Here is a 12,684-nt window from a genome sequence, read left to right as displayed (position 1 = left end):
TGTACTTCACGCTCCTGGGAAGGACTCGGGTTAGGTTCCCATCACCCTGTAGTAGCTGACAACTCTGCAAGTCTATTTCCAGAGGATCCAATACCGTCCTCTGACCTCCTTGGCCACTGCACACATGTGGTACAGCCAAACATGCAGACAGAACACCTACATCAAAAATAAAAATAAGTGAATCCTTAAAAGTAATTTTTTAAAAAAAATTGACACCCAGCCAGGCACTGTGGCACATGCCTGTAATCCCAGCACTCAGGGAAGCAGAGGCAGGTGGATCTTTGAGTTTGAAACCTACCTGGTCTACAAAGCAAGTCCAGGACAGACAAGTCTACACAAGGAAAATCTGTCTCTAAAACAAAGGAAAACAAAACCCAATTTACACTCAGTTATTTCCATAATGTATATGTGTATGCATGGGTCCATGTGTGAAATTTGGAAACCAGAGGACAACATAGGAGTTGCTTCTCTCTTCTGCCATGAGGGTTCCAGGGATTAATTAAAAGTTTGTCGGGCTCAGCAGCAAGCATCTGTACGGTGGAGCCACAAACTGGCTTACTGTTTAGAAAAGGTGAACACAGCTAAGTGTGGTAGGGTGGGTGCTGTCATGGATGCTTCTTTAAAACAGCTAACATTTTGGATAACATGTTTTGGAAGCATTTTGGAGCATCTCTCCTATTCCAGGCTGGCCTCAAATGCAAATGAATTTTGAACTTTTGTTTCTCCTGCTGAGTGCTGAGACATTGCTTCTTGGGTGCCGGTGATGGAACCGAGGACTTCCTGAAAGCTACGAGAGCATGCTACCAACTGAGCTACATTCCCAGTCCCCAAAAGCATTCTTAAGTGACATAGTGTGCTGTTAAGAAATTAAGGAATATTCACATTAAAATGATGTGACAGGCTTAAGGATATTACTCACTTGCCTAGAATGAACAAGGTCCTTGTGTTTCATGCCAACATCCACAGGAAAACCAAACCTTAACGTTAGGAATCTAGCTCAGTTGTAGGGCATCCATACAGCAAGTAGGACAGGCTCTGAGTTCAGTCCCAGCAGAGGTCAGAGACATGGGAACATGGGGTAGTGGACAGGTGAAAACAGTCGTAAGAGAGTAAGAATTCTATGGTCACATGAGTGTGCTTCTCCCTGTATTTCCTGCTCTTGGAAGGTGGAATGAGGTGTCCATGGCCAGGTAGGACTATGATAACAGGTTAGAGGCCAGTATGGGCTGCATGAGGTTAGTGCCAAGTGTAGAGGTCCATGCCTCTAATCCCAGCACTAAGAAAGCTGAGGCAGAAATATGATGAGTTTAAAGATAGCTTAGCTTAGCCTACATGACAAAGCATTGTGCCTCCTTCCCCAAATGAGCATGAGGGTGAAGGGATGCCTCAGATGTTAAGAGTGTTTGTTGTTCTTGTGAAGGACTCAGGTTCAGTTCAAAGTGTCTCCACGGTAGTGGCTTACAACAATTTCTAACTTCGTCTTGAGGGGATGTAACATCCTCTCGGTCCACCTGGGGCCCCAGGCTCACCTGTGGTATACATACATGCTTCCTGTAGGCAAAACACTCACACACACATTCATAATCGAATGATTGTACACACACACAGACAGACACACATCTACAAACAGAGCAAGAGAGAGAGAGAAAGAGAGAGAGAGAGAGATGGCATCCTTTTGGCTGGAAACACCATTTTCCAGTAACTTGCTAAATAGCAAACACAAAGGGAAAAAGAAGACGCAGACAATGTTTGTTCTCTTGGTCTTTGAACACAGAGCTGTGTCTTTGGCCACATATGCAAGAGTCTACAAAAAAAGTGATATTGTCACCATGGGGAATGGGCTGTCAAAAAGGCGTGATCATGAATTCTACCACAGCAAAACTGGAAGAGTCTACAGTGTTACCCAGCATGCTCTTTTTTATTAAAGAAGCAAGTCATGAGCAGGAAGAGAATCACTGGAAGTATTTATCTGATTAGGAATTCTAAGGGTCAGGGATGGGACAGGAAGTGCAGGGTGCTCTCCTTGCAAACAGGAGGCTTTGCATTCTGTCTCCAGAAACCATGTAACAAAAGCCAGGTGTTACTGTTGTGCATTTGTAATCTCAGGGCTGGAGAAGCAGGGAAAGATGGAATCCTGGGGTTCTTCAACCACACCAGGGAAGTGAAGGCCCCTCACAACAAGGGAGACACAGTGACGTGTGTCCTCTGCTTCCACAGATACCTGAACAATTTACCTGCACGTATGCCTGCACACACATGAGCACACACAGAACTCTACATCCTGAGACAGCCTCCTAGTATAGGTGAAGGAAGTGATCAGGGAAAGAAGGAAGCCAAAGAAAGACACAAGTGCCAGCCTGCTCCAACCAGAGAAACATACTTGTGAGAACTAAGAAAAACAGTAGAGCAGGCCAATCAGTTCATGTCAGAGGCAGTCCCTGTTCCCATTACTATGGAACCCACTTGGACACTGAACTGCCATGGGCTACATCTGTGCAGGGGTTCTAGGTTATCTCCATGCATGGTACTTGGTTGGAGTATGAGTCACAGGAAAGACCCCTGTGCTCAGATTTTTTGGTTCTGTTGCTCTCCTTGTGGCGCTCCTGTCCTCTCCAGATCTTACTATTTCCCACTTCTTTCATAAGATTGCATGCATTCTGCCCAACAGTTGGCCATGAGTCAGCATCTTCTTTGATAGTCTGCAGGCAGAGCCTTTCAGAGGCCCTCTGTGGTTGGCTCCTAACTTGTTTCCTGTTTTCTTCTTCTTCTGATGACCATCCTCTTTGCCTTGTGGGATGGAGATTGAGCATTATAGCCAGAGTCCTCCCTCTTGATTAGTTTCTTTAGGTGTACAGATTTTAGTAGGTGCTCTTTGATCACCTCACTCTGAGAGGAAAGCTGCCTTACCAGGCCACAGAAGAAGACACTGCAGCCACTCCTGATGAGATCTAATAGACTAGAATCAGAAGGAAGGAGAGGAGGACCTCCTCTATCAGTGGACTTGGGGAGGGGCATACGTGGAGAAGAGAGAGGGAAGGTGGGATTGGGAGGGGAGAAAGGTGGGGTTTATGGGGGGGATACAAAGTGAATAAAATGTAATTAATAAAAATTAAAAAATAATATACATAGGATACATTGTTGAAAAAAAAAGAAAAACAGTAGAATCTATTCGCTATGACATTGTGGCTTAATAGAAATCAAAAGTCAATAAAAGTTTCTAGACACTAAAAATATTTTTCTGGTTAAATTAAAGTGTAGTATTCCAAATGCCAAAGAAATACTTAAAGTAAAAGGAAAAAAAAAGGGGGGGGGATATAGGATTATGTGTGAACACAGCAGCCTTTCATCTTGAGAAACTTGTCAGACCAAGGTTGGGACACTTTAATTTTCAAGTCCTCACAGTGTGGAGAAGATTAGACCAGTGGCCCAGGCCAGGATGAATGATCTTCCCAGTGTGGTCATCTCAAAGAGCAAGCCATGAAAATGACTCTTTTTAAGAAAGCCACAGGAGAAATGACCTTTCTCAGATCTTCACACAGACTCTGGAAATAGGAATCTCCTCTCAATATTCTTCTATCCTGATGCTAGATGACCAGGGGACAGTCTTAAGTTACACTTTAACACAGTAACCATGCACAGAAATGAATAGAATGAATGGAATACCCCAGCCTTTGCCACTCGGCTCCAGCAGTTCTAACATGGTCTTTCTTGTACCTCTTATTTCTTCCTGCTCTTCTAACCACCCTCAATTATTCTGACACAAGCACAGATCATGAGATCATTCCGCCTATACACACAACTCACTTGAACTTTGTTATCAAAGCCTGCTCTTCTCACCCACATCTTTTTCCCCAAGCTTACTGCAATGACAGCGTCTTTGCTAATGAAGACATGAGGAAGGAGACTTTTAAGAACTGGCCCCACAAGTCACCTGTGGCTGTTGACGCTCTCGTCAAAGCAGGCCTTTTCTACACAGGTCAGTCGGGGTTTTCCCCTTTATTTTTACGTTTCTGTGTGTGAGTGTTGCCTGCAAGTAAGCACATGTGCCACATGTCTGCCTGGTGCCCGCAGAGGCTAGCCAGGGTGTTGGATCCTGGAACTGGAGATATAGTTGCCGTGAGCCAGCATCTGGTGCTGGAAACAAACCTGACTCCTTTGCAAGAGCAGCCAGTGCTCTTTATGCTGAGCATCTCTTTCGCACCTGAAATAGTCAGTATTTTGTGTCTGACAAGTAGTCTAATCCCGGACTTGCACTTTTCTTTATTTTCATTTGTCATAGATCTCTTGGGGCCTCATAAGACCTTCAGCTTTCCATAGTTCCCTCGGTGCTCAGCCTCTGAGCTAGGGGATCCTGAGGTCACTTGATCCGACAGGCCTATTCCACTGGCACTAAACTCACCACCCGGTCTTAACGCATCGTCTTCTCTTGCCAGCCTTGCCTGAGTGTCATGGATGAAGTGCTCCTATTTCTAGGGGAGGAGAGCTGGCAATAATGTGAGCAGAGACAGGGATTCTTCATAACCTGCCTTGCATAGAGGCTCCTAAGTTTGCTCTTCCATCCTGCCCCAGCTACAAGTATATTCTCCCGATTTACTCCGTAAGCAATTGCTTGTTGGTTGCCTATGTCTGTGAATGTCTCGTAAGTCATCATTGTCCAGGACAGACAGAAATCTCTGCTCTCACGGAGCTCCTACTCCAGATCCTGATGGCAAATCTTTCAGGATGATGGCTTGGGAGAGGTTTCATCAAAGCACACGGTGCACAGGAACCTTCAGCGCCTGTTGCTGACTGTTGCTGACCACCCCACGGAAGGACCAAGAGTCCTGTGTGAACTCTTGCCTCCTGTGCGTGGTAGTCCCACATAATCCAACTGGAGGAGCAAGTAGGATTTCACTGGTGAAATCTGGAGTGGAATTCTTGTGAGTTGACAGGTGTACGTGCTGTTGAGCTGACCCCATCTCCTTTTCCTAGGCAAAAAGGACCTTGTCCGGTGTTTTTCCTGTGGAGGATGTATGGAGAAGTGGGAGGAAGGTGACGACCCATTAGCAGACCACACCAAGTTTTTCCCAGAGTGAGCAGTAAATTCTCTTGACTTTGAACTCACTTCATCTGTTATTCCCTCACTGTCCAGGTTTGTTATCTGTGGGTAGTGTCTGCTCACTCTCTGGTTCCCACTGCGAGGAATACATCCATGTATCTTTATTTCTTTTCCCCCTTGATACTCTCCCTGTCTAGCTTTTTTACTCATCATAGTAAGATCATAGTTTTTGTTGGATCTATGTACACACTTTTAAAGACAGGATCTGTGTAGCACAGACTGTCATAACAATTCTATCTAGTAGGACTTGATCTCATGATCCTCCTGCCTCAGCCACCTAAGCCCACTGCTGAGAGCACATCATTTCTGCCAGTTCTAGGCATTTCTGATTTTTTTTTGAGTACAAACTAGTTTTTCTTTTCATCTCCTTTTAGAATGCTTTATGGTTTTCTATTTCTATTGTCTAAGATTTCCCCAGTGGTTTTCTTTTTCCAGTGTTGGTGGTAGAAGGACTAATTTGAGCATGCCAGGCAATCACTTTACTATAGAGCTACTCTCACCCCTTTTCTGTCAGTCTTCAAATTTATTTTTATTCCTCTTCTACACATAAGAAAACCCTAGAAAGGTCCACTTGCACAATAAATTTGTTATTATGTAGAAATTAGAATTTTCAAAGATAAATATCAATATGCACAGATTGAAAAGTGAGTATTTCTGGGCAAGGTGGTTGACACATGAAATCCTAGCTCTCAGGAAGCTGAATGAAGAAAAACCCCGTTTTGTTTTATATTAAATGCTTTGATATAAATTCCCCTAAAGTTGATCTGTTTTAAAATCCAGCACGTGTAATTAAGAAATAAGAGTCTTTTGATCCGGTTTCCCTTGGAAGGCAGGAAAATCTGCAGCTGTGTTGGTACCTCAGCAGGCTGTGTTCAGTTCCACCAGTACCTTTTCTTTCCATCCAACACATACCTAAAAGTGCTCTAAATTGATTTAAGTTTAATTATTAACATTTAAATGTAAAGGTTTAAATAACTATCTGGTCTTGAGATAGGATGCTAACAATATCCGAATCACTTAAAATAGTCCTTAAAAATGTTTTCTTAGTGTACATTAATACATACAATATTACAGTTTATTACATTCATGCTCACCACCGTCCTCCCATTACCTTCTCTTATCTCTCTCTAGCTCTTCTCAGTTCTCTTCCTTCTAAAATCACATGTTTTGTGCCTGCCCAGGGCTATATAGCAAGATATCTCCTGGTTTTAAATAAATAAATACATAGAATATTTCCATCTCATTTTGAAGTTAGAAGATGAGTGGTCACTTTTTTTTCTTTTACTTTTTAAAGTATTTGACTTTTGGGTGTTTTGTCTGCATGTATATCTGTGCACTGCTTGCATGACTGGTGCCCACAGAGGTCAGAACGAGGGCATCAAAGCCCCTAGAACTGAGTTACAGGAGGCTGTGAACTGCCTGATATGGGTGCTGCGTGCAAACCTGAGTCCTCGCAGGAGTAGTGACTGTTCTCCCACGGAGACATTTTCAGGTCCCACTTTTTCCTTTTTTCTTTAGGAGTATGTAGACAATAGCTGAGAATGCCAGGGCCTCTTCTCAATCCCTGTGCGGCAAGGTGGGAGACAATTTGCTTGTACTTAAAACCTGTTCTAGAATCTATCAACAAACTTTGTTTTACTTTAATTAAAACTAGCATACGTAATTCGTATCTACTGTAATTACAGATCTAGTTTAAAGGACAATAACAATAAAGCCTAGGAGCTGAGCGCTAAAGTCAAGAAGTCAAGGTCTCCCAATGCCTCAGAGGCCACCGTGCCACTCCCTTGTCCTGAGGATGCTGTCCTCCTCATCCAGGGGCAAACACAGTCCTGTTTTTCAGTTCACTGTCCTTTTACCAAACACACGCACACACACATCTACATGAACCTTCAACTTTGCCTGCTCTTCTTCAGTTGTTTGTTGTTTCTTTTTGTTGTAGTTCTATGTCTGTTGTGTGTGTGTGAAAGGGGAAAGGACGTTGAATCCAGAGTGTCATGAGTGAGAACACTTTGCCGCTGAACTACTGCCCCAGCCCTCACATTGTTTAAGACAGAATTCTAGTATGTCTACAGAGTGAGTCCCAGAAATCCAGGGCTACACAGAGAAACCCTATTTCAGAAAAAAACAATTAAAAAATTTCCTGTGTAGGTGATCTTGATTTGCAGTATAGCTCAGATTTCCCTTGAACTCACATCTTCTTGCCTTACTCTCATGAATACTAGATGCATAGCCATGCGCTACCATAATTGACTGGCTTGCCTGCTATGTTTGTTGGGGGGCGGTCAGCTGGTAGATGGGTGTTTGATACAGAGCACCAGATAATCCGGGATGGCCTCCAACTCAGTGTTTAGGGAGGATGGCCTTAAGGTCATCCAACTGCCTCCACATCCCAAGAGCTGGATGACAGGCATGCTCTACCACACCCAATATTTGTTTTGTTTTTAGCTTATTCATTTTTATTTTATACATTAGTGTTTTGTCTGCATGTGTGAGGAAGTCAGATCCCATGAAGCAAGAGCTATAGACAGTTGTGAGCTGTCATGTGGGTTTTGAGAATTGAGCCCTGGTTTCTGGAAGAGCAGCCAGTGCTCTTGAGCACTGAGCCATCTCTTTAGCCCCAGCTTTTGTTTAGATAGACAACAGCAAGATGTAAACTTACAATTGGCAACAATGACCATATACTTTCATCCAAGTGTTTCTCTAGGACACCCCAGGGCTCTCAGTTGCTAATGGGGGTCTGGAATGAACATAAATTCAGACCTTAACAAGAACAGAATTCCAGAGACTTACAACAAGGTCAAAGTGCAGACAGTGAGTGACAGGGTGTGCTCATTCCTGAGGGAACACTTCCTCCTCCCAAACTCAGGGGCCATTGCAGAAGAGGGGCCCAAGAGCCCATAAGAGCCAGAGGCTGTAGAGGACTTTGTCTTGGGTTTGTCTTGTTTTGTGCACAGCAGGGTCCTTCCCTCAGGAACTCACAGTTGCTGTGGTTGCCTGTCCATACAAGCCTGCCCCAAATCCAGCCAAGCCAAGCCCCACCTGTGGGAGGGGAGCTGTTGACACTTGTTCAGCCCATGGGCCTTGAGGTTTCCCCGAGCTCTGCTGGATGGCCCCATGTCCACTCACCCATGAGCAGCACTAATTGAATTCAGTTAAAAGAGGATACGAAGCTGGGAGATGACCTGACTTGAGGAGGGTCTGGGGAAACTGAAGAAAGGCAGTGGGGTTGATATAATCCACATACATTGTACACACATCTGTGATTTCCAAAGAATAAAATACTTTTTAAAAAAGAACAGTCTTCCAAACTGTGGCTCAGAAAGCTCTGCACTTTGATCAGCGATTATGGATGAATGAGAGCAACAGAGAGTGGTGCGCAGAGGAGATAATTGTCGAGGGAGAGAGGAGTGAGTCAGGAGAGGTGCTCAGGGGAACTTTGCAGTTCTGATTGACTAGCAATGAGATTGCTTCTTTATTACACAGGTTTCAGAGAACAAAGACGGACTAATGACAGACTAACCTGTCCAAGAACTACAGATGATTTGTTTGATTTTTCATTACGAAGTGTTACAACTTCAGTCATGATTAGAAAATATAAACAGAGCAGATTTATCTTTATTATAAGCCTTATAACTCCAAGTTATAGAATCTAAAGATTGTCTTATCCAAAGCAAACACATTTCTTATATAACAGCCTGCTTTTAGGCAGGCAGTATTTGTAGTTTTAAGGCACTCCAGACAAACAGAAAATACCTGAACTTTTTTTTTTTTATGTAGAGCAAATATTAACACCTAACACCTTTTACTACTTGTGTCATCATCTACACTATAAAGTAGGAACAAGTTATTTTAGTCAATCTGTCTTATTTACTGAGTTCTCTTCCTCCAGGGGTGTACCCTGTATGACCCCCTTTCTTTAAACTACATTTTCAGAGAGTTCTAAGCATATTGTAAAGGGAGGCCTTGAATCTGTTACCTGGTTTTCTGGCCAGTCAGAGCTTGTCCTTGTCTTTGTATCCCCTGCAGCATTTATACTGTTTGAGTTTGCTTAAGGGCAGATATCCACAAAAGGTTCCTGTAGTAACGGCTTCATGAAAAAATTTCTAGTTTACATGCTAATCTGTGCTCAGTGATCTCTAAAGCATAAGGAAACCTTCACAACAGTGGCCAGATAATGTTATTTTTACTAAAAGGAAATAACTCAGACATAATTTTCTTGGGAAAAGACAGAAAAAATCATAATGCTGAAATCCCCCTCCCCCAAAAAATTAAAACACATAGAGCCTAAAAACCTTAATAGAGAAAGAATGAAAATGATTGCAGCATTTGGCTCACCTTTGCTAGAGCAGCTGTGTCAAACAGCTGTGCTGGCTTCATGACTTTTGCTGTTTCCAATGGATATGGCTGTGCTCCCAGATGCTCCCAGAGCCTTGGTGTGAGGTTGACATAGACGTCTCATTTATTGCTGACACTCAATAATCAGTTATTCTCTGTACTACAGTGAGAAGCTTACGTAGCCAAGGATCAAAGCAGCAGCATTCTTTGCATAGGAACATAAATATTTAGAAGGAATTTTGACAGGATGTCCATTAAGCCAGATAGCATTAGTAGACCCTGCCCTGCTAAGACCTTTAATGACTTTCTGGGCCATGGGCTTTTGACCAGGTTTAATTTAGGTGTTTGTTTTCTTTCATTTTGCCTTTTTGAAAGAGGGTCTCACTGTGGTGCCCTTTCTGTTCTGACTTTGCTATGTAGACCAGTCTGGCCTTTGACCCAGAGATCCACCTGTCTTTGACACCCAAGTGCTGAGATTTACAGGCCTGCACCACCTCACTCAGCTTGACCAGGTTTAGAGAATCTGTGAAGCAGCCTCAAGTCCAGTTCAAAAGCAGTCGGTTATCCCCAAAGATTCAGGCCACTTCACCGTTGGCTTCATCTTGTCTGGCATGATGGTGATGTTGTAGGCCTTCCTCCCCCAGGAGACTGCAAAGCCTCTTCCAGTACTGTGACAGGGAGACAGCAGGGAGGAAATTCTGAGTCAGTTCCAGCTTGATTCCTCTCTATCCTGAAAGCAACATGCTCTGTGTATTTAGAAATAGGTCTGTATTTCTGTCCAACTTATTTTGTGAGGCAGGTCTCTCACTAAACCTGGAGCTAGCCAATGAGACTTACTGGCTGGCTAGTGAGCCCCTACGGTCTTCCTGTCTCTCCTTCTCTGGCACTAAGATTACACTGTCCCTATTGCCTTGCTGTTACACAGATGCTGCAGATCTGAGCCCAGTCTCCATGTTTGCCCAGCAAGCATTAAATTTTTATTTAACTGTGTGATATCTATGTTTTTATTCTTTTTTATTATTAATTACACTTTATTCATTTTGTATTCCCCCATAAGCCCCTCCCTCCTCCCCTCCCAGTTCTACCCTCCTCCCCTTTCTGCATGCATGTCCCTGTCCAAGTCCACTGATCTTTCCATCTTCTCATATATTCTTTGTTTCTGACAGTTTGACAAGAGTCGAAATGGTTAAAAATTATTGTTAACTAAATTCTTAATTGTACACTTTATTTAGTATTTTTTACTGTTCTTTGTTGTTCTTTTTCCATGACTCTATAGAGTTTTCTCATTTTTTAATCTGTGAATTTTTATTTATTTTTACCTTGTTCACTTAGGTAATGTGTGTTTGTGTGTGCACTGTGTTCTACATAGGGCCAAAGGGAGACAGGGAGTCTCCTCTCCTTTATGTCACCCTCTTGTTCCCTTGAAGCAGGGTCTCTCTCTGAACCTGCTAGCATCCAGCGAGCCCTCGTTATCCTCTTGCCTCTGCACCCACAGTGCTGTGTCACTATTTTCTATTCTTTAAGATTATTTCAGCTGGTTTCACGGACAGGCACTAACTCTGTTCTCACCCCAACACATTCCCCGAATATCCTCACCATTACTTTACAAACCACATGCATTTTTACTGGAACCCAGAGACTGAAGGTTATTCAGGATGCAAGACTGACAGAGTCACTGAAAATCTTCACTTTCTGCTTCTTTCCTGGTCCTGAATCTTCATGTTCTCCATAAAGCTAATACAGACACTTAACTGCATGGAACCATTTCATGACTTTATCTTCTCTGCATAGTTGTGTATTTCTTCAAAACCTGAAGTCCTCTGCAGAAGTGATTCCAGCCCTTGAGAGCCACCATGAACTTCTGGAATCCATGGTAATGGGCCCCGCCCCTTCTCTGACTCAGCAACACATCATTGTGGGGTTGAACCTCAATTGTCAACTGTATATGTATCATCATTAGATAGAGTTCATGAGAATCTAAGAAGCAACTGTCACATGATAGCTATAGATGGGGCGTCACAGTGAACAGTGAGCCCTTCTCCCAGAAGAAGCAGACCCTTGAGACTCTTTTAGACTTTGACTTGATTAAAATGCAGACTAAAAACATTCCACCTGCCCTTTTCCTGCAGGGCAGTAGGCTTGACTTTCTGCTAGAACTTTTGAAACTTAAAGTCACTTGTCGTTTTCCTTGGTTGGACTTTTCCTTGAGACAGATTTCCAGATTTTCAGCTTAGGCTGATCTTGAATTTTCTGTGCAGCCAAACCTGACCTGGAACTTGTGATCTCTGCCTCGGCCTTAAAAATGCTATGGTTCCAAATGTCTGTACCCATGTCCAGCTGGTTTGACTTTTGATGTTGTTTCTTGTATTGAAACCAAGACCCCCTTTGTGCTACACAAGCACTCTGGACTGAGATATATTTCTGGCCTATGAATGTGCTTTGTGAACAAAACCAAATGCCAAGTAATAAATCAGGAAATCTATTTTTGCAACATAAGACACAACTATGAATTCAATGGGCATACCAACTGCTGCATGCCGCAGTTGATTGATAGGTCTGCTATGATTGCCTTCCCACAAAGCAAAAGCAAATCTGGGAATCATGGCACATGTCTGCAATATAGCATTCTGGAAGCTGAGGAAGAAGATGGTTGTGAGTTCAAGATCAGCCTGGATTATACTATAAAACCCCATCTCTAAAAATAAAACAAAACAAAAAACTGACAGCAAACAAACCGTTAAACAATGAAGAAAACAGGGTGAAAACTGAAAAGATAATCAACTCTGGGTTGATGTGATATGTGTACAATATTTGTGAATTTCAAAATGACGTTGCAAGGGCTGGAAACATAGTTCAGTTGGTAGAATACATGCCCCAAACAGAGTGAAGTCTAGAAGACTTTGGTTTCTCAATGATAACATAATGTCTCACTATCATGCAAATTTTAATTTAATAAAGGATTTCTCTTTCAAAGGAAATCACAAGTAAAAGCAATCACGAGGACCCAGTTCATCCCACCGAGGCCGGTAAGAACTTGAAAGCACATGGGATTCTGTGTATTTGTACATTGCACAGGAAAGCATATTTCTAATTGTCTGAGGAGCTCCTAGAGGAGAGCACTGAGGTGAAGGGAGCTGTGGGTGAGAGAGCGCTCCTGGGGCATCTTGAGAGTGAATGCAGGACTACCGACAGCAGTCCTCATGCCAGATCCAAAGCAGCCAGTGTTAAAGGCATCGTGCAGCAGGCTGCTC

At 43.1% G+C, this 12,684-nt stretch overlaps 1 protein-coding gene across 2 annotated transcripts in view; it reads left to right on the top strand.

Moving 5' to 3' along the window:
- Nucleotides 1-3,860: 3,860 nt before the first annotated feature.
- The window catches only part of LOC129675578 (baculoviral IAP repeat-containing protein 1a-like), a 33,963-nt gene continuing 25,139 nt past the window's right edge, over nt 3,861-12,684 (top strand). For both annotated transcript variants that reach the window (XM_055605537.1, XM_055605536.1), the window contains exons 1-4: nt 3,861-3,976; nt 4,972-5,071; nt 11,225-11,306; nt 12,408-12,459. In XM_055605537.1, coding sequence (XP_055461512.1) covers nt 3,892-3,976; nt 4,972-5,071; nt 11,225-11,306; nt 12,408-12,459 — 319 coding nt within the window. In that variant the 5' untranslated portion in view covers nt 3,861-3,891. The remainder of the gene's footprint in view (nt 3,977-4,971; nt 5,072-11,224; nt 11,307-12,407; nt 12,460-12,684) is intronic.

Source organism: Psammomys obesus, unplaced genomic scaffold, assembly GCF_907164565.1.
Source record: "Psammomys obesus unplaced genomic scaffold, mPsaObe1.curated_primary_1811, whole genome shotgun sequence".
Taxonomy (NCBI): Eukaryota; Metazoa; Chordata; class Mammalia; order Rodentia; family Muridae; genus Psammomys; species Psammomys obesus.
This window is presented reverse-complemented; position numbering and strand designations above follow the sequence as displayed.